This window comes from Typopeltis vanoorti, chromosome 13 (genome assembly GCF_054136105.1).
Source record: "Typopeltis vanoorti isolate ZY-2024b chromosome 13, IOZ_Tvanoo_1.0, whole genome shotgun sequence".
Lineage (NCBI taxonomy): Eukaryota > Metazoa > Arthropoda > Arachnida > Uropygi > Thelyphonidae > Typopeltis > Typopeltis vanoorti.
Genome location: NC_143561.1, coordinates 7,873,902 through 7,901,432, shown reverse-complemented (window position 1 = coordinate 7,901,432; position 27,531 = coordinate 7,873,902). Strand labels below are relative to the sequence as shown.

Genomic DNA, 27,531 nt, shown 5'->3' with positions numbered 1-27,531 from the left:
CCAGAATGGTCAGTGAGTTTAAGGAGTGGTATGATAGACTTTGTGTTTCTTAGGGGGGAACCTCCCCTCGATGAGTCTTGACATACTTTATGTTCTTAGGAAGGACCTCCCACAATAATAATAATAATAATAATAATAATATAAAATTAATGAGCTATTGTAGCATTTCATTTGAATAGTCAGCAACATAAGAAAACAAGAGTGATTGCATAAAAAACTTAAAAAATAAATTTAAAAAAAAAAAAAAATATATATATATATATTTACCATTTGTCCTTTAAGAATTCGCTGTAAAGCTACAGAAGGAATGAAACCAAGCATATATATTGCAAACACTGACAAAGTTTGTGTAAGAAGGGCAAATTGAGCAAACTGAAAAGGAAAATAGATTTTATAATAAAAAAAATTATATACTGGATATAAAAAATATATTTAACCATATATAATTTAAACAAAACTATGCATCCCAATAATGCTAAAAAAACTGTTTTATAAGAATAACTTTAATCACAATGATAATTTCAATAGGTTTAACTACACCATACATGGGTGGCTGAGTATACAGAATATTTGCTTTATTATTATTTTTATGGCTATTTAGCCTTTGTTTAGGAGTACCCCTTTTTATAATGTCATTGGATTTTTACTCGATTTTTAGGGCATTACTGATGTTTTAAAGACAGATATATGAAAATATATAGGAAGAATAATTTGGACATACCATTATAGGATGTTGCTGGTTGTATTCTCATTCAGTGGCATCCAGCATATGGCGATATACATTTATCTGCTGTTGAAGTATGATTGAAAGGAGGGAGGGGGTTAGAAATGTGGGGATAGAGAGAGATGTGGAAGAATTATTGGCAAGGCCAGAGGTATGTGAATTAAAAAAAAAAAAACCTGGGTTTTTTTAAAAGGTGAGCAGAGAATTCTTTGGGAAGGAAGTGAAAGATAGAAATTTTTTTGGGGAAGGATATCATGGGATAAGATCAGGGGTGGGAGTAATGGAATGTGAGCCATTTCGACAGCACATCTTCAGAGACCTCGTGGGGGAAGTAGTGTTTTTATCTTTGGTGAATGTGTTTGTATGTGTGTAATATTTGCCTTATAATCAAGCTGTGTAGCAGAGATGTTCAAGAGACCTAAAGGATTACACAAGATAGACAGTTCACACAGATAGATACATACATACGCTCTCATCCCAATTCCTACATGCAATGAAAGTAGTATTCTTCAGTGTCACCATAGCACACATAGAAGGATGGCAAAACAATATCATTGGATATATATATATATATATATATATAAGACTCAGTCTTAGTGATTCTTGTCATTAATGTAAAGAACATTTTATTTTAGAATAAAAGGCTTTTTTAACTGAAGGTGAGTTAGCCAGTCTCACATGAACATGGTAGAGATTTTCTCATCATCATCAAACTCCTTGTGTGTACTCCTGGGAAGAGCGTGTCAGATTATTATGACAATAAAGGTGAAAAGTTTACATCATTACTAACTTCCTATTGACAATTTACCTCCCAATTAACCTGTTATCTGACAGCTCACCAATAATGTCAAATCATATATTTGCATTTCTAAAGCACTTATTACTGTATCAATCCACATGGTTCTTGATCTTCCTTTGGTTCTTTTTTCTTGATATCATGGCAAAATACTTGTTTTGTTAACCTTTCCAATCCCATTCTGTTAAAGTGACCATACCACCAGACATTAGCTTTACTCACCTTCTGAATGCTATGTCAAATTCATTCTAATATCCATGATTTTATTATGATTATGACACTGGTGACATCTGTTCACTCCTCTAATCTTTCTCAGAACTCTCATATCTATGGTCTCCAGTGTTTGATCAATGTTTTCTTTCTGATCCAGTTCCCAGATCAATATGCTAAAATAGGTTTGAATGTGTATACAGCTAATTTAGTATTATTAATTAATTTCTTTTTTATCCATATAAATTTAATCAACTGACTTCCCACCTTACCAGATGCTAATTCTGTTTTGTCTATTTTCATATTTAATTTGACATCTTCACTAAAAACTGCCAAAATAAGCTGAACTGTTTACTTGTTCTATATGGTCATCCAGGATGCAGTTGACATTTTCAGTGTTCCCGCATATTGTCATAGTCATTATTTTTTTATTGCTGATCTCCTGTAGATTTTTACTGGATTTATTTAACAGTACAACATCACCTGCATAAAGAGCTGAACTGAATATCTCCAATTTCGATATCAGGCTCAATGTTTCCTTCATAGTGTAACTGTCATCAATAGATTAAAGATAATGGGCACCTATGTCTCTCACCTGATTTAACAACAAATCACCTTTCTCTTTCTCTTTCAATTCTAACTGTAGACTCACAACTCATATATAGGCTCAATATAACATCCCAATTACATCATATAACTGTAGCATTGTGAACAGCTTTCCTCTTGGTATCTTGTCATATGCCTTTTCCAGATCTCATCATCATCATCAAATTCCTGACGTACCCTCAAGGGGTGTACAGGATATAATAGTACTACATGAAAAATTTACATCATTACTAACTTCCTATCTACAATTTTTCTCCAAATCAGTCTGTTACTTGTCAAGACTCCAACATTATCAGATCTTATATTTCTATCATCTAAGGCACTTTGTACTGTATCAATCGACCTATATCTTGGTCTTCCTCTGAGTCGCTTTCCTACCAACCTGGCAGAGAACACTTGTTTTGCTAATCTTTCCTCTCCCATTCTGTTCAAGTGACCATACCACCTGAGATTAGCTCTGCTAATGTACTCCTGGATGCTGACAATGTCAAGTTCTTTCCTAATATCCTCGTTTTTAATATGATATTGCCATTGATGCCATCTGTTCATGCCTCTAATCTCTCTCAGGATTATATCTGTGGTCTCTAGTCTTTGGTCAAGCATTTTACTTCTGACACAGCTCTCAGATCCATAAGTTAAAACTGGCTTGAACACTGTCTTGTATACAGCTAATTTAGTGTTCCGACTAATTTCTCTATTCCATATGAATTTATTCAGCTGACTTCCTACCATACCAGCTTTGTTAATTCTGTTGTCTGTTTCTATATTTAATTTACCATCTCCACTAAAAATCGTGCCTAAATAGCTGAAATGTTTTACTTATTCCACAGGTTCCCCATTCACGACACAGTTGACATTTTCAACAATTCTACCTATTTTCATTGTCTTTTTAATGCTGACCTTCATACCATATCTATTACAACAGTTATTCAATTTAGTCACGTGAATCTTGCAAACTTGCAACGTTTTTATTTAGAAGTATAACATCGTCCGCATAAAGCAAAGAGCTGACATTAACATCTCCAATTCTGATATCATGTTTAATACCACTTTCCTTCATAATGTGATCCATATAGATAATGAATAACAGAGGGGATAATGTACATCCTTATCTCACACCAGATTAGACCATCTTCCTGATCTTCCTTCAATTCTAGCTGCTGACTTACAACTCAAATAAACACTAAGTATTGCTTGATATAATGCCCCACTGACACCTTATAACTGTAACATATTGAATAGCTTCTCTCTTGGCACCTTGTCATATGCCTTTTCCAAATCGACAAAACTTAAATACAGATCTCTGTTATATTCCCATGCTTTCTCGACTATTTGTCGTAAAGTGAAGATCTGATCCTGACAGCCTCTATTTGGCCTGAATCCAGCTTGTTCTTCACCAAGCTTTTCTTCCACAATTCTTCTCAACCGTTTCTCAAGTATACTTGCATAGATCTTGCCAGGAACACTCAGTAGGGAAATACCTCTGTAATTCTCACATTCAGTTTTATTTCCCTTTTTATATATGGGCACTATTACAGCTCTACTTCAATCATTGGGAATTCGTCCCTCTATCCAGGCTTTCTGTACTATGCAGTGCAGCCACTGTAAGACTTTTATACCACTATACTTCATCATTTCTGGTCAAATATCATCTACTCCTGCTGCCTTTTCACATTTCAAGCCTTTGATGGCTTTTTCTATTTCAAGTATGGATATGTATTCCTGATTGTATGCCTGTTGAGTGTTTTTTTTACCAATGTGCTATCACTGCTTGTTTCATTTAGCAATTTTTCAAAGTAATTACTCCATACCTCAAGGATATCTTTTTCTCCTGTTTTCATGTCAGCTTTATCATCTCTAACTCGTTTTACAGCACTCTTTCCTCCATTTCCAAGCTTCTTCAAGAACCTCCAGAATATCTTACCACCTTCTTGATATTTATTTTCTATATTCTTACCAAAGTCCTCCCATGACTTTTGTTTAGCTAGTTTTACACAGTGTTTCGCTTTCTTACATTTGTCTGTATTCTCTAAGAGCAAAAGCTGATTTATTTGCCAGGAACTTTTGATATGATTTCTACTTTTACTTCACTGCCTCTTTAACTTCCTGTGTCCACCATGGAGGTCGTCCTGATTTTTCTATCCTTGCAGACAACATCACCACATGCCTCTCTGGCCGAATCAATCAGGGTTTTCTTCAAGGCTTGTCACTGAATCTCCAAGGTTTGGCTCCTGTTCTCAAACGCTTTAATTTTTTCTTCAATAATCTTTGTGTATGTTAGTCTACAGTTCACATCTGAGACCTGCTCAACTTTTATTCGCTTTAAAACTTTCTTACATGTTATTCTTTTCAATATGAAATTCAATTTTACCCTGCTCAAGAGACTAAATAGTGATCACTTCCAATTTCAAATTCTCTGTACATTCTGGTGTCCTGCACCAGGGAGAAAACATCACTATCAATAATATCATAGTCAATGAGACTTTTCTTATTCCTTGCCTCTTCTCTCCATGTGAATTTGTGCACATTTTTATGTTGGAACATGGTGTTTGTAATAACCAGTCCATGTCCTGAGCAGAAATCCAACAGATATTTGCCATTATTATTAGCTTTGCTCTTTTCTCCAAATTTTCCCAAAATATTTTTGTATGTCTGACAATCATTTCCTACTCTGCTATTCAGATCCCCAAATTATATAGGTATTATTTCTGGGAAATTTTCCATGTTATATTATTTTTATGGCTATTTAAGTCTATTTTTGTTTAGGAGTACCCCCCCCCCTTTTTTTTTATAATGTCATTGGCTTTTTACTCAAATTTTAGGGCATTACTGATATTTTATATGGACAAATATATGAAGAATATATAGGAAGAAAAAAAAACGGATATACCTTTGTGGGATGTTGCTGGCTGTCTTCTTTTTTTCAGCGGCATCCCAGCATATGGTGATGTACATTCATTGTTGAAGGAAGGAAGTATGACCGAATGGAAGGGGGGGGGGTCAGAAAAGTGGGGTTTGAGAGATGTGAGAGAATTATTGGTGAGGCAAGAGGTGAGTGAACTTTTTTGAAAAACATTTTTTTAAATATTTTTTAAATTATTAAAGGTGGGCAGAGAATACTTCAGGATGGGGGTGAACATTGAAATTTTTGGGGAAGGAGAAGGATATTATGGGATAAGATCAGGGGTGGGAGAATAGGGTGGGAGCCATTTCGACAGTGCATCATCTTTGGAGCTTGCCCAAATTATATAGCCTGCTCAGCCAAACTCACTTTTAACATCTGTGCTGATAACCCATTAGTTCCTACTGTAGAACTCTTATTCAGTTTGTGCAACAGAGCTAGTACTTCCTCTTCATCCACAAAAGTTTCCTCATATGGTGAACAGGTAGTGGTGGTGAGTTCAATGTTGCATATACCAGGTCGATAGCTTTTAGCAAAATGGCTGCTCATTAGTCGAACAATGAGCAGTCTAACCTATCCAAACAATGAGCAACCTAACCTAACCTATCCAAATCAAATCCAAATCATTTAAGTGAAAGAAAGAATAACTACTGCATCAGTCACCCACATGCAGTAGAGTTATTCTTTCTTTTACTTGAAGCATATTGATAGAATGCTTTAGGACTGTCTTTAGCTTGCAGAGCCTGTTTTTCATACTCAGACTTAGCTTTAAGTATGTACCACAGTCGTGACCTTCTGGTTTGCTGCTTATAATTTTCATAGTGGACATCTTCGTTATAAAGATGTGGAAGGGTATTCCTTCCACATCAGCCTTTTCTTATGAATCTCTTGCTTGATAAGATTATACATCTATTTCACTTATTTATTCTTCAAACTCTCAGGACACATTCTAATATCATATCATTTAAGTACTTTTGAAACACTACCCACATACTGTTGATATGCATCCCATCCAATAAACTGATAACATAGCACAGAACCCAGCATACCCCCCGCCTCAGTGGTCATAATTTCCTGCTTTGTAGTTCAACATGTAACCTTTTCTGAATGGAACATTCACAAACTTAGCTACTTCCCAAGTAAATACCACATGATCAGTGTCACCAACTGAAGACAGAATACTTATGTCTTTAACTGAAACCCCCCCCCTGACACTTTAATCAGATCTAATATTCTTTGATCTCTAAGAAGAAAAGCCAAACGGCTATTTTTTTCTGGCGAGGTTGATAAGGGATTTTTATCCCCTTAACTTATTCTTTGATCTCGCGTTCCTTCTGTCACATGCTGCTTGACGAAGTTGTCTCGCACCAGCTCAGTAAATTCAGTTTCATTCTTCTCATGCGATTTCATAACTATCCAAATCAATGTTCGGATAATTAAATCTCACATTATGATTATTCTTTTTGCATCCATTGTATTTATTGCAGATGCATTTCTTTGTAACTAGCAACTGATCCACGAGATCTGTAACAACACCTCACCATGTATTTAATACACAGTGAGGTGTTGTTTTTACACACAGATTCCTGTTAGACTCCACCTCACACCAGATGGCTTCAAGCTCACTGCCACATGAAAAATTGTTACTAGTATTGCAGTCATAGGTCTCAATTCTAACTGGATTCAAGACATTTGATATCATTAGCAGCATGCTCCCTCCTCTCCTATCTATCCTTCATAAAAATACTGTACTCTTTGCACTCAATACCAGTTAGTATGTCTGCTTCTGATAGCCAAGTTTCAATACCTACAACACAAGGTGCCAATATATTAACCAAAGCAACAAACTCTACTTTTTGTTTCTGATACTACTAGCATCAATGTACAGATATAATAAATTACCTGCATACTGTTTTGCATACACTTGTCTGCAGTCTGCATGACACAATTCAACAACTTGCAGATCTCTCTCTCTTCTTACCTAGTTCATTACTTATGCAGACATCATTACTGCTTGATAGGTCCAAACCAGAACACAGAATCGTTCTCTCTTCATAATCATTTCCATAATAATAAATAATAATAACCATTCCCATCATTAACACAACACCTCACCGTGTATTTAATACACAGTGAGGTGTTGTTATTATTGCTCTTACACACAGATTCTCACAATTACTCCCATCAGAATTAAGTTTCCCTGACATTCTGTGTTAGGTCCTATATCAATTAATAATTCAGTTTAGTTTATTCTAATATCAAGTTTAATGCTAATTTCTTTCATAACGCAATCGATAAAGATGATGAATAAGTGTGGAGATAGCATGCATCCTTATCTTACACCTGCTTTTATATTAAACCATCTTCCTGCCAGCCTGGTTGGCTGAGTGATTAGCATACCAACTCTCAAACAAACATGTTGCAGGCTCAAATCCCTCTGAGGTATCGATATTTGTGGTTGTTTTACCTCATGTAATGCTATAACCTTTGATATGACACAGTATGACCTTTGCTATCCTTGTGCCATCATCATCATCATCCTTCATCCTTCAATTCTAACTATTGACTTTCAACATAAATATTATTATTATTTTATGACATCTCCATGGAGTCTGGAGACTAATCGTGGGGGAGACAAATTAATTATGATCAACACAAATCCTATCATACCTCTCCTTGAATCTATTCACTATCAGGGAACTCACAATTTCCTGCAAGCCAATACCATCAATATGATATGCAATATGCAACCTTTTCAACCTAAAGTGCATAACCTTACATTTTGCCACATTGACTATCATTATCCTTTGCTCACAATGCCAATTTATTTAAAATCATCCAGCAAGATATTTACATCACCTTTATGAACTATTGCTCTTCCCAGTTTTGCATTATCAGAAAACAACTGAATATCTCCTCTTAAATATTTTCCTATGTCACTGATATATGAATTAAAATATATAGTGGCCCTAATACTGAACCCTGAGGTACTCCACTAGTCACCCTCATTCTCCTAGATTCCACTCCCCACCATATACTACTCTCTGGTGTCTATCAGCAACTCTCCTATCCATGCTACTAGCCTCATATCCATTCCCATTTACTCCAGTTTTTGTAATAATTTTCCATGGTAGTGCGTCAAACGCCGTGGCAATTTTTTAGGTGTCTGAGGGAGATGGTTCATTTGAGGCTATCTGGTGTGAGTTAGAGGCAAAGAGGGCAAAATACATTGTTGGGTGCTGCTATAGACTAGGGGATCCACAAGAAGATGCCATGTATCAGCATATTAGCACAATGAGTGTAGGCTGATTTATGCAATTGCTAAGGGATAATTACATGAAACAACATGTTAGTAGAATGGACAAGGATTTGAGTGTGTTGGATCTGATAATAGCATCAGAAGATATATCCATAACCAAGGTAGACATTCTGGCCCAATTAGGGGGAGAGGGGGGGGGGGGAACCATGCGGTCTTGTTCTGGGAAGTTGCCATGAACTACAGCTTCCCATGTTCTCTTTATAGAGAATTTATGTGGAATTCTCTGTCAAGAAAGGGTTTATGTTTAACTATAAGGCAGGTGATTACAAGAGACTCAGGAGTCATCTTGGAATACTGCCATGGCTTGAGAAGCTATGGCAACAAAAGAATGCCAGTAGTGCATAGCAAGTGGTCAGAGCTTGCTTGAGATTAGCAGTATCAGACTGCATACTCAAGGTCAGGATGATAAATCAAGTTGGAACTAAGTGGATGAGTAGGGATATAAAGCAGCAGCTGCAAAAAAAAAAAAAGAAAACATTGTGGAGGAAGTATAAAAAATACAAAAAGTGATTAGCATCTTCATGAGCAGCACAAAGTGCAAGCAAGAAAGGGTGACTAGTATGGTAAGAAAGGCCAAATCGGATTGTGAGAGAGAATTAGCTAAACAGGCCAAAGTAAACTCAAACAAGTTTTTTTCGTTATGCACCAAGTAAGAGGAAAAATGACTATGGTAAACGACTTTAAGCAATGTTCATGGTAAGAAGGTGACTGAGCCAAAAGAAATAGATCAATTGCTGAGTCATCATTTTGTAAACGTGTATCATTCAGGTGTAGATTTTACAGTTTGCTGATGTTACAGAGATATATATCAAAATTGAGATAAATAAACAAGAGTTGTTTAGCATATTAAAAAATATGAATATGAACACAGCAGTTCGGATCTGATGTCATATCAGCCCGTGTATTATGTGAATGTGCAAGAGAACTGGCATTGCCTCTGATGCAGTTGTTCGATCTAAATCTCATCTCTGGCAAGGTTCCAAGGGAGGGAAAGATGGTAAAATAGTGCCATTGCATAAATGTGGCTCCAAGATTAATATATCAGGAGTGGTTTTTAAAGTATGGGAAAAGTTGGTGAAAGGTAAAATACAACAGTGGGTGGATAGGGATTTATTGTTCCATAACTAATGTTTTGCATTTTGTTTACTTTACTTGTTTTTCCTCCATTACTGATTATTTTTTGTGTGCCCCTGGTTCCCAACCGGTGGTACACATACCCCCGGGGGTAAGTGCTGGGCTGTTCAGGGGCACACAAAAAATAACCAGTAATGGAGGAAAAACAAGTAAAGTAAACAAAATGCAAAACATTAGTTATGGAACAATAAATGTCAATATTTAAAAACAAGGGGTACAATTTATAGAAATGGGTTTAAAAGAGGTACACAAGTGGAAAAAGGTTGGGAACCACTGCTCTATACTCTATAGTAGGTAGCATGGCTTTGTAAAGGGTAAGTCCTGTCTTAATTACTTCGTCACATTTTATAATAAAGTGAGAGCAGAATTGAATAAAAGTAATGGCTACACCATGACACTGCTTGACTTTGCCAAAGCATCTGATACAATACCACATGGAAAACTATTGCAAAAGCTGGAGAAAATGGAATGGATATGAGGCTAGTAGCATGGACAGGAGAGTGGCTGATAGACACTAGAGAGTAGTATATAATGGAGAGTTGAATCTAGGAGATTGAGAGTGACTAGTGGAGTACCTCAAGGTTCAGTAATAGGGCCACTATTCTTTAATTCATATATCAGTGACATAGGAAAAGATTTAAGAGGAGATATTCAGTTGTTTTCTGATAATGCAAAACTGGGGAGAGAAATACTTGATAAAGATGATGTAGATATCCTGCAGGACGATTTAAATAAATTCACATTGTGAGCAAAGGATAATGACTGTCAATGTGACAAAATGTAAGGTTATGCACTTTAGGTTGAAAAGGTTGCATACTGCATATCATATTGATGGTGTTGGATTGCAGGAAATTGATGAGGCTAGGGACTTAGGGATAATGGTGGACAAAGAGTTGTCAGGGGACTGCTTGGAAAGATAAAAGAGAATAGTGTGACAGGAAGGGTAGTCAGGGTGTTTCCTAGGTGTGATTGTGGTGAAATGAGGTGGAGAGCAAGGATTATGAATGATATTCTGGCTGAAATGTGTGAGGAGATGGGAGTACAATTTGTTACCGTGTCGAATGAGTTTGAGGGACGAAGTGAGCTATATGGGAGCGATGGACTGCATTTGAGTGGTTATGGTGTGAGTCACTTGGAGAGACTGCTGCTGGAAAGTAGAGAAGTGAATACAGAGAATGAATCAGATCGAGAGGGGAGTGATGTGGAAGAGCAGGAGAGTAAGACAGGAGAGATTGAAGAAGTGGAAATGAATGGGGAAGTGAGTGGTATGAGTATAGAAAATGAGAGAATGGGTGTGCAAGAGGAGCAGGGAAACAGGGAGGCTCAGGGTGGACAGGGATACACAGCTTGAGAAAGGTGGATGCTCCAAGAGGATGTGAGAGCATGTGTAGGCAGGAAAGTAATGGGATGATCAGGGATCAAGAGGAAACAGATGGAATTGCAAAGGGTTCTAAAATGAAGAAGCAGAAAGGGACACAGCCCCAGTCCAGCATGGAGAGATCACATCGAGTGAGTGGTATCAGTGGAACTAGCTGTAGATCCAGAAATGAGTTGTTGTGTTTGTATACCAATGCTAGAAGTATAAGAAACAAGGCAGATGAAATGGTTGCACTAATTGCGTCTGTGCACCCAGAGATTGTCGGAATAAGGGAGACATGGTTAGATGAGGACGACATCCTGACAGGAATAGAGATGGAAAGGTATGATGTGTTTCGGGAGGATAGAAGGGGTAAAAAGGGAGGGGGAGTGCTGTTGATGATAGAGAAAGAGTTATGTCCATACAAGGTAGAGATGCAAGAGGGAAATAGGGCCAGTGATTTTGAGGCAGTATGGTGTGAGATAGAGGTGAATAGAATCAAATACTTGGTGGGATGTTGTTATAGACCTGGTAATGTGGATGGTGGTGATAGTGAAATGTATAGTCAAATAAGCCAAGCAAATAAGAAAAATGTGATCATTATGGGTGATTTTAATTATGGCAATATAGACTGGAATCAATAGATAGCAACTGGAAGTAAAGAAAATGAGTTTCTTGAGTTTTTGAGGGATAACTACCTCAGACAGTATGTAACAGAGGGCACATGAGGATTAAGGGTCTTGGATTTGGTCATCTCATCGGAGGATGTAATTATCAATGAGGTGTCAAATCATCCACCAGTTCGTGAAAGTGACCATGAGGTGATTACCTGGGTGGTTGCCAGCAGTGTTAGGACCCCTGTGAAAAAAGGGTATAAGTGGAACTACAGGGGGGGGGGGGTGATTATGAAGAGCTCAGGAGACAGCTTGCAGGTGTAGCATGGAATGGGGAGTTAGCTGGAAAAGAGATCAATGCAGCTTGGGGGATTTTCAAAAACTACTTAGTAGATGCAATGTCTAAATGTATACCATGGGTGAGAAGGTTAAATAAGGTAGGTGTGAGATGGATGAATAAAGAGATTAAGCATGCAATACAGAGAAAAAGGGCATTGTGGAGGCAGCATAAGAGAAGTGGAAGTAACCAATTTCATGAGGTCTACAAAGACCAGGCAAGGAGGGTGACTTGGTTGGTGAGAGTAGCTAAAGAGAGGTATGAACAGCAGTTAGCTAATCAAGCTAAAAAGAATCCTAGGGAGCTCTTTCGATATGTAGCCAGCAAAAGAAAGAATGATTATGGAAGGATGACATTGATTGGAGGAAATGGTATAAAGACAGATGTTGCAGAATGTGTGGTGGAGATACTTAATGAGCAGCTCATAAAGATCTTTCAATCTTGTGAATGTGACTTCATGGAGAGATTAAGGGCAGTTGATGATGGGTAGGAGCGACTGACTGTAAGTGAGCAAGAGGTGTTTGGGGAGTTGAGTAAACTAGATGTAAATAAGGCTGTGGGACTTGATAATATATCACTGTGTATTCTGAAGGAATGTGCCAGAGAGTTGACACCTGCCTTGACATATTTTTTTAATAATACGAGTCTTGCACTTGGTCAAGTCCCTAAAGAGTGGAAGGAGGGCAAGATTGTGCCACTTCATAAAGGAGGTGATCGAACTCAAGCATCAAACTATAGGCCTATCTGTGTGTCAGGTGTTGTGGTTAAGTTGTTGGAGAAGCTTGTGAGAACTAGGATCCAGAGTTAGGTTGACAACAATGGTATAATCTTTGATGGACAGCATGGATTTGCTAAAGGGAGGTCATGTTTTAGTAATCTACTTACTTATTACAATAAAGTGACTGCGTCCTTGGACAGAGGAAAAGGATACACAGTAATATACTTGGATTTCGCAAAAGCTTTTGATAGAGTACCTCATGATAAATTGACAGTCAAACTAGAGCAGATGGGGTTGGATATTAGTTTAGTGCATTGGATTGGAGACTGGCTATCTGATAAGTATCAACAAGTTGTGTATGGGGGGGGCGCAATATCCAGGAAAAGGAAAGTCACTAGTGGAGTGCCTCAGGGGTCTGTTTTAGGCCATTACTATTTAACTTGTATATTAATGATATTGGTGAAGATTTGGATGGAGATATTCAGTTGTTTGCAGATGATGCAAAGTTGGGACGAACCATAAAGAGTAGTGAAGATGTTGTGGCCTTGCAAGAAGACTTGAATAAATTGAGTGATTGGGCAAGCAAATGGGGATGTGAGTTCAATGTTGCAAAATGTAAGGTTTTAAAATTTGGAAAACAAAGATGGGATGCAGAATTTATGCTTGGTGAGAATATATTGTTGGAAGTAGAGGAAATAAGAGATCCGGGGGTGATAGTGGATAAGGATATAAAATTTAGGGAACACATTGCCAAAATTGTGAAGACAACACAAAGACTTCTGGGAATGATGCGGAGGATACTGACGTGTAGAAGTAAGGAGATTCTTGTTCCATTGAATAAGGCTTTGATTAGGCCACACATGGACTATTGTGCCTAGATTTGGTCATCTGGTTTTCAGAAGGATGAAGAGATGTTGGAAAGGGTCCAAAGGCGACTGACTAAGGTAGTTTCTGACCTCTGGAATGTTGAGTATGAGGAAAGATTGAAAAGATGTAATTTGCAGAGTCTAGTGGAGAGAAGGAAGAGGGGAGATATGATAGAGACCTACAAGTTGGTAAGGGGTTGTTATAAGATCAATGGTGGAGAAGTTCTACAGAGAATAGTGGGAGATCAGGGGAGAATCAGAGGTCATCCCTGGAAACTGTATAAAGAGGGTGTGAGTAGGGCAGTGAGAGGCAAATTTTTTTCGTGCAGAGTTGTGAGTGATTGGAATGCCTTGCCTGAGAGTGTTGTGTCTGCAAGGAGTTTGAATGTGTTTAAGACATGGTATGATGAGATGTGTGTGAGATAAAAGGACCTCCTAGATGAGTCTTTGACTCCATGAGGTCTTGTTTAATAATAATATAATAATAATAAGAGTTGCAGTTCAGCAGGCATATTGCAAAAGTTGATAAAACAGCTCAAAGGATTACTTGGATGTTGAAAAACACTCTAACAAGTAAAGATTGGAAGGTTATTATCCCTCATTATGAGACTATGATTTAGCCACACCTTGACTAGTATGCACAGATTTGTTCACCTGGGTTTCTTGGGGACCAGGAGGTGGTAGAGAGGATTCAGAGATGATTGACCAAGATGGTGACAGGTCTATGGAATACTTTCTATGAGGATAGTTGAAGGTTTGTGGATTACAAAGTTTAGTTTAGGCAGAAAACAGGGGATATGATAGAAACTTTTAAGATATTAAAGGGGTTTTATAAAATTGATGCAAGTGAAATTTTTCAGTATATGACAAATAGTCAGAGAACTAGAGGCCATCTGTGGAAGTTGTGTAAGAGTGTGGTTAGTAAAGGTGGGGGGGGGGACACATGTTTTGCATGGAGAGAAATAGTGAAATAGATTGTCCAAATTGGTTGCGAGTTTCCTCATAGTGAATAGATTCAGGGAGAGGTATGATAGGATTTGTGTATATCACAGTTAATTTGGGTCTCCCACGATGAGTCTCCAGCCTCCATGGAGACGCCATAAAATAATATTATTTATGTTGAAAGTCAATAGTTAGAATCGAAGGAGGATGTTAATGATTTATAGTTTTAATCACACAAAGATAGCGAAGGTTATATCAAAGGGCCTTTGGCCTGCTCAGTTAATGTTCTCTCATAATTGGATTTTGCTTTCCTGACCACGCTGGTAACCTTTTCTTGCCTGTGCCTTGTAGTACTTATGAGTTAACAAATCATTTTTCTCCTTGTATACCTTCCGTAACTTTTTTTTTTTTTTGGAGCTTCTCTTTAATGATACTACTTATACTACCTATCTCCTGATTTTTCCTCCTGACCTTAAGTATACAGTCAGATACTGCTTCCTTTAGACATCCCTTGACCATCTATCATGCAATATTCTGTCACATTACAGCTTCAAGTTACTTCCTAAGGTGGTTATAATTACATGTCCTGTAGTTATTATTATTATAACAGTGTCTCCATGGAGTCAAAAGACTCATCGTGGGAGACCCCACACTGACACACTAACCATTATTTACACAATACCTATCATACCTCTCCTTAAATTCATTCACAACCACCTCTGGCAACGCATTCCACCCCTTAACAACCCTCCAAGTAAAAAATGTAGTCTGTTAGCCTTGTTAACCACATTCTTACATAATCTCCAGGTATGGCCCCTCGTTCTCTCCCTTCCTGCACTGGTCTTAAAAATGTCATCAGTATCAATCCTGTAAAATCCCTTTAATAATTTATATGCGTCTATCATATCTCCTCTCCTACATCATCAGCTAGTTTTTGGAGCCCACAGATCTTCAATCTATCCTCATAGGAAACATCCCACAGACCTGCAACAATCTTTGTAACTCGCCTCTGAATCATCTCCACCATTTCTTCATCTCCAAGAATCCAGGTGACCAGATCTGTGAACGATAGTCCAAATGCGGTCTTATTAATGCCTTATAAAGTAGAACAATAACTTCCTTATCCCTGCTTGTTAGTGTGTTCTTCAATAACCATGTAATTTGATGTGATGCTTTGGCAATCTTTACAATATGCCCTTTAAACTTAAGTTCTCTGTCTACAATAACTCCAAAGTCCCTTGCTTCGTCAACTTCTTGCAGTTCAGTTCCGTTAATATAGTAAACAGCATGTGATCTCATCCTCCCTAAGTGCATCACCTTACACTTAGCCATATTAAACTGACAGTCATTTACCTTAGTCCATGCCGTCAGCCTATTTAAGTCATCCTGCAAGATATCTACATCATCTAAATAGACTATCGCTCTTCCTAATTTTGCATCATCAGCAAACAAGTGAATATTTCCTTTCAAAGCATGTATTCCCAATATCATTGATGTACTGGGAATACATATTCCCAATACATCAAATTAAACAATAGAGGACCAAGCACTCAGCCTTGAGGCACCACTAGTCACTTGCTTTCTCCTGAACTCAGCTCCTCCATAAACCACTCTTTGGTGTCTATCCACCAACCATCCTCTAATCCAAATCACCAGCTTCAGATTTGCTCTTATTTATGCAACAAAGTTCTGTGTGGAATCTTGTCAAATGCCTTTGCAAAGTCCAGCAATATCACTCAGTAAGGATTTCCTTTACCCAACTCTACTGTTATTTTATTATAGAAAGTAAGCAAGTTACTGAAGCAAGACCTACCTTTCGCAAAACCATGCTGCCCCTTAAAAAGTATCATATTGCTGTCCACCCAGTCCTGAATTCTAATTTTTATCAATTTCTCCAAAACCTTAACCACCACTCCAGATATATTGATTGGTCTATAATTTGCAACCTCAGTCTTAGAGCCTCCTTTGTGCAGTGGAATTATTTTCCCCTCTTTCTACTCTATTGGTACTTAATAAGATTTGAGGCTTAAATTAACTGGTTAGAGGAGGTGCTAATTCTCTTGCACATTCTCGTAACACATGGGCCGATATGCCATCTAACCCAATGGCAGTGTTAGCATTAAGGTTCTGTAATATATTATGCACCTCTATTTCGTCTATCTCTAGACTCTCATCAGTCAATGACACATTTGACACTGCACTATCATAACCAGGATGGTACACTTTTGCAAAATGATCGCTAAGCAACTCAACTATTTGATTTGCTTCTGTAATTTCCCTACCATCAACACTTTTTAAAGTAATCTTTCCATGGTTATTCTTCCTTTTACTTGCCACATAGCAAAAGAACTCCTCAGGGTTTCTTTTGGATTCATCAGCTAGCTTCCTCTCATAATTAGCATTGGCTTTCTTTACCATACAGGTTACTCTCTTTGCCTGTACCTTGTACTGGTCATGGGAACGCTCATCACATTTTTCTTTATACTTCCTCCACAACCTTTTCTTTATCTGCAACTCCTGCTTAATAATATTATTCATCCATCTTACTCCTAATTGATTTCTCCTTCTGACTTTGGGAATACAGTCTGATACAGCTTTCTTTAAATACTCCTTGACAATCTCCCATGCACCATCAACATCTCTCCCTTTCAAATTCTCATGACATAGCACTGCTGAAAGCTGACTTCTCAGCTTGTCATAATCACCAGCCTTCTAATTCCACATATACCCCTTCTTAACAGAATATTCAGCACATCTTACAATCTCCTAGGTCAAGACCACACAATCGCTTTCCCCAAGTGGAGACTGTAATTAAATTACTTATTGATATGTTCTCCTATGTTATGACCAGATCTAATACTCTAGAATCTCTTGTCCCTTCCATTACATGCTGTCTTAGGTAGTTAACTCTTAACAACTGCATAAACTCCATTTCCTTTGTTCCTTGAGACCATTCCTTCTCTCGATCTATGTCTGTCCCCAAAGTTAAAATCCCCCATACTAATTACTCGACCTTCACTCATCGTGCTAATTTGCCAATACATAGATACTATCTACATTCTCCCTTATACCCCTTGGATTATAGCAACAACCGATTACATATTTCGCCTTGTTAATCTCTATCTCACACCAAACAGCCACGAATAAATTTCCCTCTACATACCTGTCACCTTGAGGCACTTCTACCTTTTTTGGCTTTAATGCTTCATCTATCATTAGTACCCCCCCCCATTCTGTCATCTCTGTCCTGCCTGAAAATACTGTACCCTCTTACATCATCATCATGCATATCAAGGATTTAGGCCTAGCGTAGCCTGTTCTGGCCTTAGAAGTCATCACTGAATTGTTTAAGAGGATGTCCTGGTTTTCTTTTTCCTAATGGCTTGTACTTTAAGGCTTGTTTTGGTAATTTTTTTATTTTCATTCTTTGAATGTGTTCCATCCATTTATGTTTATATTTTTTAATTTTTTCTATTACTGATTCTTGGTTTAATCCCTTACATTCAATCCCTATAACTATATCATTCTAAGTTAACCACGTCTCACTAATTCCTATAATTTTTAGCCAAGTTGTACTAATGACAAAAATTCTTCGCACTTATTCCGAATACTTCGAGCATTAGTATACATAAACTGCAATACTCCATTCCTCCCATAATCTCCCTGTGTGTGAATTAGCCCACTCTCTATACTGTTAATTTTCTGCAACCAATTAATCCCAAATTCACAGTGATTAATCACTTTAGTACTATTTACAGCTGACTCTATCAAAGCCTGTTTCCTTGTTTTTGACCATTAACTCTATCCTTTATCAATAAATGTTCTAAATGCCATGTGCCCAATCCATTTAAGTGCAAACCATCTCTCTTAAAACACTCCTTCCTTTTATCAAACTCATCCCAGATATTCATAAAATGAATATTCAGTTTCATTTCTTTGCGGAAGCTTTTACACAATCTTGACATCATTCCATTTACTATAATTGCTCTTCTGTTTAATTCATCATCAAATCTTGGTAGCACACTCATGAGCTTTCCACTCTCACTCTTTGCATTCATTGCTATCATTAAATCCTTCAAATCCTGTCTCAGAGAATATCTTTCACTACCTAGATCATTCATTCCTATAACTGCAATAATCTCACTAGCTCTATCTTTCTGCAATTTCACAGCCTCAGTTATATCCTTAATCTTTGACCCGGATAACATGCTTTAATTACTCTACCATCCTTCACACCCTTAATTATAGAATCCCCATATGCAGAGGCACGCCAGTGGTGTCCAGCACCTGTGTGCAAAACTTTAGTTGGTGCCCCTATACCCAATAGCACGCCAGTAGTGTCTGGCGCCTGTGTGCAAAACTTTAGTTGGGGCCCCTATCCCCCCCCCCCCAAAAAAAAAACACTTTAAAAAAACGTTTTTTTTAAGTATTTCCTCCTCTTTGGCACCTGTGTGTGTCGCACACATTGCACATATGGCTGGCCGCCCCTGCCAGCACAATATCTTTTCTGCTCCTTTTTAACTTGACATCCTTTACCCCCACTGATGCTTGTTTTAGTCGCTTTTCTCCCACATTTTTTTGTATATCTCTCAGCAATCTCTGTGTATGTATTTCTGAACTATTTATTCCATGCACACTCTCACTTAATCCGTTACTAAATCATCTGTCATTCTCATTCCATATCATTCTTAACCCCCCCCATACTTTCTATTCCATAAAAAACATTAGAACATACTGGAATGCTGAAAGATAGACTATACAATTTGGTCAGATCAAAATTATAACATATATTACAGTCATTTAAAAATGTCAGTTCCTTTGTCTCAGGAGAACTTGCACAACACAGTTTACTCTACATGCTTCTATCAGTTCTATTGGGATATGGCTGTATAAAAAAGGAATGTTTCCTATGAGACTGATGGCACCTAACTGTGAAGTCTTGATGATCACTTAAACTTGGAACATTAGCCAAACCAGATGTATTATCATATATTACACTAAAACTTCGGTGTTTATACGAGTCAATTAATACAGGCAAAACAGCTGATACATTAGAAGATGTGAAATGGACTGTATTATCTTTCATTTCTACCTTGTCATCAGATTCAAGAGATGCTACCATAGACACACAAGATGATAAAGATGTTAAGTAATCTGGATTGACATCCCTAGCAACTACAGAAGAAATGGTTGACTCAGATGACATATCAAAACTAGAAAATAAAAGATTGATGTCATCACTACCCAAGATTTTGATTGGCAGGTGGGAATTAACTGTAGCATCAGAAACTGAATGGGACAATACACTAGTATGCACACTTTCATCTGAATTGATGAAAGGATTGTTGTCATCATTACCCAAGATTTTGATTGGTAGGTGAGAATTAGCTGAAGAATCAGAAACTGAAAGGGACAATACACTGGTATGTACACATTCACCTGTCAGTTGGCCTTCAGCAACCAGATCAAGGCCACTTGAATGTTCATTTAGATGACTATACTCATTTGGCAAGCTGCTCCTTATCCTTTAATGATACCAAGTCATCTATAACACTGTCACTTGAGTTGTCAAATGTTGTTTTCAAATATTTACCCAGTTTATTTTTACTAAGTGGGATAGACACCATCATTTCAAGATGTTTAACCTCTGACAACAACTGCCTTACATTACCTATATCGGACGTTTTGGCCATTTGACCCTTTGTAACGTTCAGATCTCAGTCCATCATAGGACTTTTTGACGATTCCCCTTGTTGACTCTTACTTATATGTGTTTCCTTCTTTGAAGGCCGTTTTCTTTGGCCAGGCACAATATGACTATGCATGATCAGTTTCCCTGCTTCCTGACGATCATTACCTGAAGCTTCCTGCTGTGTGCCTTCCACAGAATCATATAGTTCCACATATATCCCTTCTTAACTTAAAATTCCACATCTGACAACCTTGGTTATGGACATATACTGATGTTATCACCAAATACAGTATTCTCGAACCTCAAATTCCCCTCCATCACATGCTGCTATTATTTCTTAATAGGTGTATAAATTCCATTTCCTTCCTGCTATGGGATTTTTCCTCTTTCTGGTCTATGTCTCCCATAATAATAATTATACATATAGGTTTTGATTGGTAGTTATTCGTAACAGTGCTTCATGGTATAAACAAAACCAGAAGAAAATATTACTTTATTGAAGGTATTAATATTTTCAAAAGCTGGACAAATTACAACTGTGGAAAGATATAAAGTATGCAATTACTGTTGTAAGGTCGCTTCCTGGGGGCTTGACTGATCAAAATTGGAATCAATAACGTTGTAAGCAATGAGGTTGGAGCAAAAAGGGTTAGAAATAATGTAGAATAATAGCTGTGAATCACAAAATAAAGCTGAGTATTGGTAAGAACAGGAGGAAGTGAAAGAAAGCAGAATGGTATGTGTGTTTGTACACTCAGTAGACAAAACATTAGAGATACCTGCCTAATAGTGTGTTGTTCCTTCTCTAATGCAAATAACAGCCTGCACTCTATGAGACATTGACTCCACCAGATGTCAGAGGTAATTCCAGTGATGCCTTTTGCAGCATTGTCCCCAACAGCGCCTTAGACATCAGTTCTGGATACATGGATCTGATGTAACACTCTACAGTATCCCAAAGAGATTCAATCGGATTTAAATATGGGGACTATGGGAGCCACTGATGGTCCAGGACTCAGATGAATGTTCCTTGAACCAAACCTGGGTGGTTGTGGCCCAGTGGGGAAGCGCATTATCCTGCTGAAACAGACCATCAGTTGTAGGATGTGCAAAGGCCATGAAAGTGTGTATGTGATCAGCCAGCATATTCTGGTAGCTTGCAGCATTTAAGGACCTCCCCAGACACTATAAGGACCCTAATGTGTCACATGAGAAAGCTCCCCCAAGCCATCACAGAGTCATCACCTCCTTGAACAGATGCGATCCTGCACAACAAGACCATGGCCTCATGCTGTCAATGCTACGTCTACACTCTACTGTCAGCTCGGTAACTGATGAGATTCATTAGACTACATGACTTTGGTCCACTCTGCATAGGTTCAGTTTGCCTGACAACAGGCGAGGTGCAACGTCTGTCGATGAGCGGTTAACAGTTGTATACAATTTGGGCATCAGCTCCTGTAGCCCATGGTATGCCATACTGTTCACTCAGTGATGCTGCTTGGGCCTCCACCATTGAAACTGGATGTGATTTGTGCCACTGTTGCCCTGTGGTTGATCTGTACAAGCCTGGAGAGTCTATGTCGACCTGGTCATTAACAGCCAGTTTGACATGAAATACATGAAAGCCAAGCTGATATAAAAGATAAACTGGTGAGATGAGGAAGGCATTAAGGCAGATGCAGAGAATTTGGAGAAGAGATAAAGCCTGTTGAAGGTGCAAGAAGGAAAGTGCCAGTGGAAGAGAAGCTGAAGATAACTGATGGAAGCAAAAGTTCATAAAGTGATGGAAAGGTTAGAAAGGATTGTATAGGAACTCAGTGTTGGAAGATAGAACAGGAATTGAAGGTGTACACTGGGGAAGGGGGGACAAGTATCACTGAAATTGCAGAGAGGAGAGAAAGAGCAAAAATAACTGTGTTGGTTTGAACAAATGATTTACAAGGAAGCATGAATAAGATAGCACAGCGTTTCAGAGTGTTGGCAGGGATGATGAAATGAAGGGTATGTGTAAGAGAGATGTGAAAGAAATTGTGTGAGCACTCACGTGTGTGATGATTATGAATAGTATTACAGCTAGGATATGCAGGAAGAGAAGTACTGAATAGGTGGAAACAATAGGAATAAATTTGATGGTAGTGAGTCTTCACGCTGAAGAGAGAGAGAGAAAAAGAGAGAGAGAGATGTGTGATAATTATGAATAGCATTACAGCTAGAATGTGCAGGAAGAGAAGTACTGAATAGGCAGAGATAATAGGAATAAATTTTATGGTAGTGTAAAATCTTGTATAGAAGGATTTTAGAATAAAATTTCTTCTATACCGATTTTACTTGGGAAATAAAATTAATTTTATATATTTACAATTTGATTAGTACTCAACTCAATTTTGCTGTAATAAACCTGAAAAAAATGTTTGAATAAGTTGTAATAAGAAAATTGTACAGACAAACAAATGACTCAGACGGGATTAAGAATGTAAGACCTGAGGCTATTGCTACTTGTGAAGGTCAATGAAATATGGGGTTTCCCCAACTTGACTCAGCAACTGTCAGGTAGCTGAGAAAACCCCTTCAAGAAAATCCAGCGATTAAATCTCTAAGAGTTCCAAGGTCAAGAGAAGAGAATAAAAGGGGGGACGAATCGAAGGAAAATGGGCTTTTGGGTATGAGGCTATCGGTGATAGGGTTTTTTCGGTGCAAGCCTTTGAGAGGCTAGGCTTTCATTTCCATTTTCCTTTCCTGCTATAGCTACAAGGAGTTTCCAGTGTGTCCTGTTGTTTTAAGGACAGGGATCCACGTCTCGCCAACCAAAGCCTGACAACTATGGGAGGCTCATAACAGCAGTGGCGATTTACTCCAGAGTCCCACCGCTAAATTCCTTGACGAGCTCCGTGTGTGACGTATCATCGAGGTCATAAAAAGCGACCGTGTGTGAATTTTACCGGAAAGTAGAAGAAGGTGTCAGCAATCTCTAGGATCTTGTGTAATGAACTGGAAGTAAGACTTTTGTACAGGACTTTCCTAGATGTGAAATTAATGGCAAAGATTACTGAAAATAATTGTGAATATATTGTGAATAATTGAAAATAATTTCGATTTGCTGAAAATAATTGTGAAGTAGTTTGCAGAGTTATAAGGAATTAGATGATGTTATATAATGAAGAGGGGAATAGTACATGAAAGTTCTGTTAAGCCTAATATCATATATATGAGTTAAATTAATATAAAGTATGTGCAAGTCTGCTCCCATGTCTGAATCATCTGTGAGCGTATTTAATTGCATTAGTCACTGAGCTTAAGTGAGAAATGTAAAGTAATCTAGTGGAGAACCAGACACGTGAATTTTATGTTTTTTCCATGTCAATTTTCATGAATGAATTTGAGTTGGATTAATTTAGTATGTGTAATGTAAACTTTTTTATGTACTTTAATTTAGCATGAATAAATAGTTTTGTTTGTCAAATAACTTGCCTGATTCTGCCTGACCAATGCACTTCTCATAAAAAGACAGAATGTGTGTGACCTTAAGAGTAATAGTAGTCATGACTGATGAATAGTAGATTCAAACGTTGCTTGACTTAGAAATAAATGTTAAGATATTTCCTTGTTGTGCTGGGCTCTTTCTTGCATGTATTGGAAAGATATACAATTCCTCTATGCAATCTCTGATGGCACAGTTGTGAATACAAATAAATTTTCAGAAATCAGTGTGAGAAAAAAAAGCCAGCTATTTTAGACAAAAGAATTGGCTCCAGCCAGAGGCAGTTTCTAAATTCTAAAATACGAACATGTGAGGTAGCATAGTCATGACCTTGAGAGGGAGGGAAAGAAATTGATAGGCTGAAAGGATTAAAGGTGATAGTCTATTTCAAGCAACGAGATTATGCACTCGGCGTTACGACAACTAAAATAAGGTAAAGTAAGTGAAAGTAAAATAGTGAAATATAGATATTTCAAAGAGAATAAAATAAAATAAAATCATTAATTTTTACAATGATGCAGTTGGCAGGATTTAATCTGCATTAATTAATTAGTCAAATTGTGTATTATATGAGAAAGTTTTGGGTAACAAATCAGGCAGTTATGGAAAAAAATTTTTTTGTTCCTTTGAGAAATTTTCTTTGAGAGTTAAGTTTTAGTGTGGAGAGTGAAATTACAAGTTAATCATACTAATAGTAGAACTATGGACAACATAGAATTATTTTGAACCATAAATCCTCAACTTGTCATTCCACAATATTCTGGGGAGAAAATGACGACATTTTAGCATTTTTTTTTAGCTTCGTCGAAGAACTGAGAAAAGTTGGAAGGTGGTCATACTTCCAACTACTTATCTCGCTCAGGAGTAAACTGGTCAGAAAAGCCAAGAGCTTCTTGTATTCATCTCCAATACTGAAGGATACCTTAGAATACTCGAAGTTCAAGGAAACCTTGATTTCCCAGTTCTCCAGAGTAAGAAGTCTAGGCCCTAATCTCTGGAAATTACAGAGATGTGCTCAGGAGAATGTGACTGAGTACTATAATAAGTTACTGACAATTGCCAACAGTCTAAGTGTTCCAATAGAGGATAAACCTCACCTCAACTGGGCAGTGTTTCATCAATTTAGGTTAGGAGGCAAAGAAGAACTGAAAGAGACCACCTATAAAAAGAAAATCACAAATCTTGGGGAATGTTTCCTCGCTGTGAAAGAAATAGAAGAGAAGCTTGGAGACATTCGTCCCGCTTCTACTAGCAGCCACACATTAATGTTATCAAAAAGGCTAATGACTCCTCTTGCAAAAGTAAGAGTGAAAAGGAGTTCAAGCACATGTAAGGGAAAGACTAATAAGGATCAAAATGAAAGAGAGGGAGAAAGAGAAAAATCAGTCAGCATTAATCAAATGACTGACAATACAATGAACATCCAGAAAGAAGTAGGACCTACAAACATGGAAGAGTTACATACGATAATAAGACAGGAAGCAGAAAGGCTACAACAGCCTATGATGGACCGACTTGATGCTGTTATGCAGCAGTTGGCGGCAATGACAGCAAAGACCTCTGAATTAACTCTACCTCAACCAGAGAGGAATAATGAGGTAAAAGACGGAATGCCAAAATCCCAAATGCATTGTTTGCAATAAATATGGACAACTGTTTTAGAAACAAAAGACTCTCCAATGGAAGGTCATTTTTTTTCAACTCATATTTGACTCGTATCTAACATTTCTCATGGAAATGTTAGATATGAGACGAATCTTGCACATACTCCTCATATTTATGCAAATAAACCAAGGAGGAGAAAACACAAGAATCGTGACCTCCAAAGGAAATCTAATATGATCATAAAAGGAAAGATACAAGGATCGCCTTGTGACATATTACCTGATAGTGGTTCCCAGGCCTCTGTCATAACAGGGGATTATTTTCAACAAAATCCTGTATATGGAGAGGCAGATTATCGGGGATTTCGACATCCAAGATTTATGCAACCAAGAAAGTTAGAGTTAAAATGTACTTAACAAGTTTAATTTGTGTGTTTGGCAAGAGTTGTTGGTCCTCCCGACAGCATCTTGCCCAAGCATGCAGATTATTTTAGGAACTAACTTTCTGGAGAGGTACAAGTTCTCTTGTGACTTTTCTAGAAATGAGATATTCCTAATGGGTAATAAACGTTCAGGAAAAGGGAACCATAATTTTAGAGATAGAGTTGTGAAGTCACATGAAGAGAGAATGCAAAATGAAAATAAGGTCAGGCCGATTGAACTGACTGGGAGGAGGTAATGAGGAATCTTGAAATAACCAGACTGATTCTTCAATAGCATCAGCATCCGAAAGGAACAGTCAATCTGAGACCTACCACATATCAAGCGTAAAATTAGTAAATGATCAAAGTGAAACGGGAGAAAAATTAGGAGAAGGTAATCAAAAGGTAATAGAAGTGAACATCACTGAGAAACCTAAAAGATACAGAAGTTCATATAATAAATCAAGGTGGAACAGGCACAGAAAACATGAGGTTGAAATACAATCCCAGTGGCAGTTTAATTATGCCAACTTCCTCTGTTTTCTTTTCATGATTAGAAAGGCAATAAGTGGATTGTTAGGTTGAAATTTACTATTGCTACAAAGGCCACGCTTAATTAACTGATTGTGCAAGTTTCATGAGTGAGTTTAATGGAGAATTATTTAGGTTCAAAACCTTAAGAGACAGCAAAAGGAATAGGTATAATCTTGAGAGTAGAGCATATAGTGAAGAGAGGTACAACTTAGGGCCAAGAAAAAAATTAAAAGGGTAACATTTAACAAGTTTTTAGTCAGGAGTACTCCAGAAAATATGCAGAAATGAGGTTTTAAAAAATTTTATTGAAAATTTTTTTTTAGAGAGAGTAAGCCTACGTAAAATCTTGTATAGAAAGATTTTAGAATAAAATTTCTTCTATACCAATTTTACTTGGGAAATAAAATTAATTTTATATATTTATAATTTATTAGTACTTAACTTAATTTTGCTGTAATAAACCTGAAAAAAATGCTTGAATAAGTTGTAATAAGAAAATTGTACAGACAAACAAATGACTCAGACGGGATTACGAATGTAAAACCTGAGGCTATTGCTACTCACGAAGGTCAACGAAATATGGGGTTTCCCGACTTGACTCAGCGACCGTCGGGTGGGTGAGAAGACCCCTTCAAGAAAATCTGGGCGATTAAATCTGTAAGAGTTCCAAAGTCGAGACAAGAGAACAAAAGGGGGACAAATCGAAGGAAAAGGAGCTTTTTGGTGTGAGGTTATCGGTGATAGGGTTTTGTCGGCGCGAGCTTTTCCAGTTCCGGTTTTCCTTTCCTGCCATAGCTACGAGGAGTTTCCAGTGTGTCCTGTTGTTCCAAGGACAGGGATCCATGTCTCGCCAACCGAAGCCCGACAATGATAGGAGGCTCACAATAGCAGTGCTGATCTACTCCAGAGTCCCACCGCTGAATTCCTTGATGAGCTCTACGTGTGAAGTATCATCAAGGGCATAAAATGTGCCCATGTCTGAATTTTACCGGAAAGTAGAAGGTGTCAACGATCGCTAGGATCTTGTGTAATGAACTGGAAGTAAGACTTTTGTATGGAACTTTCCTAGATGTGAAATCAATGGCAAAGATTGGTGAAATTTTTTGTTTGTTAGCATAAAGAACAGTAGTAAGGACGGAAAGCCGATTTGTTGAAAATAACTGTGAAGTAGTTTGTAGAGTTATAAGGAATTAGATGATGTTATATAATGAAGAGGGGAATAGTATGTGAAAGTTGTGTAAAGCCTAATATCATATATAGTCTGAGTTAAATT

General features: G+C 37.6%; 1 protein-coding gene across 1 annotated transcript in view; it reads right to left on the bottom strand.

Moving 5' to 3' along the window:
- LOC150099915 (protein C-mannosyl-transferase DPY19L1-like) overlaps positions 1 to 27,531 on the bottom strand; it is a 331,158-nt gene that overhangs the window by 83,914 nt on the left and 219,713 nt on the right. Inside the window, exon 10 of the mRNA XM_090403079.1 lies at positions 268 to 372. Coding sequence (XP_090259205.1) covers positions 268 to 372 — 105 coding nt within the window. The remainder of the gene's footprint in view (positions 1 to 267; positions 373 to 27,531) is intronic.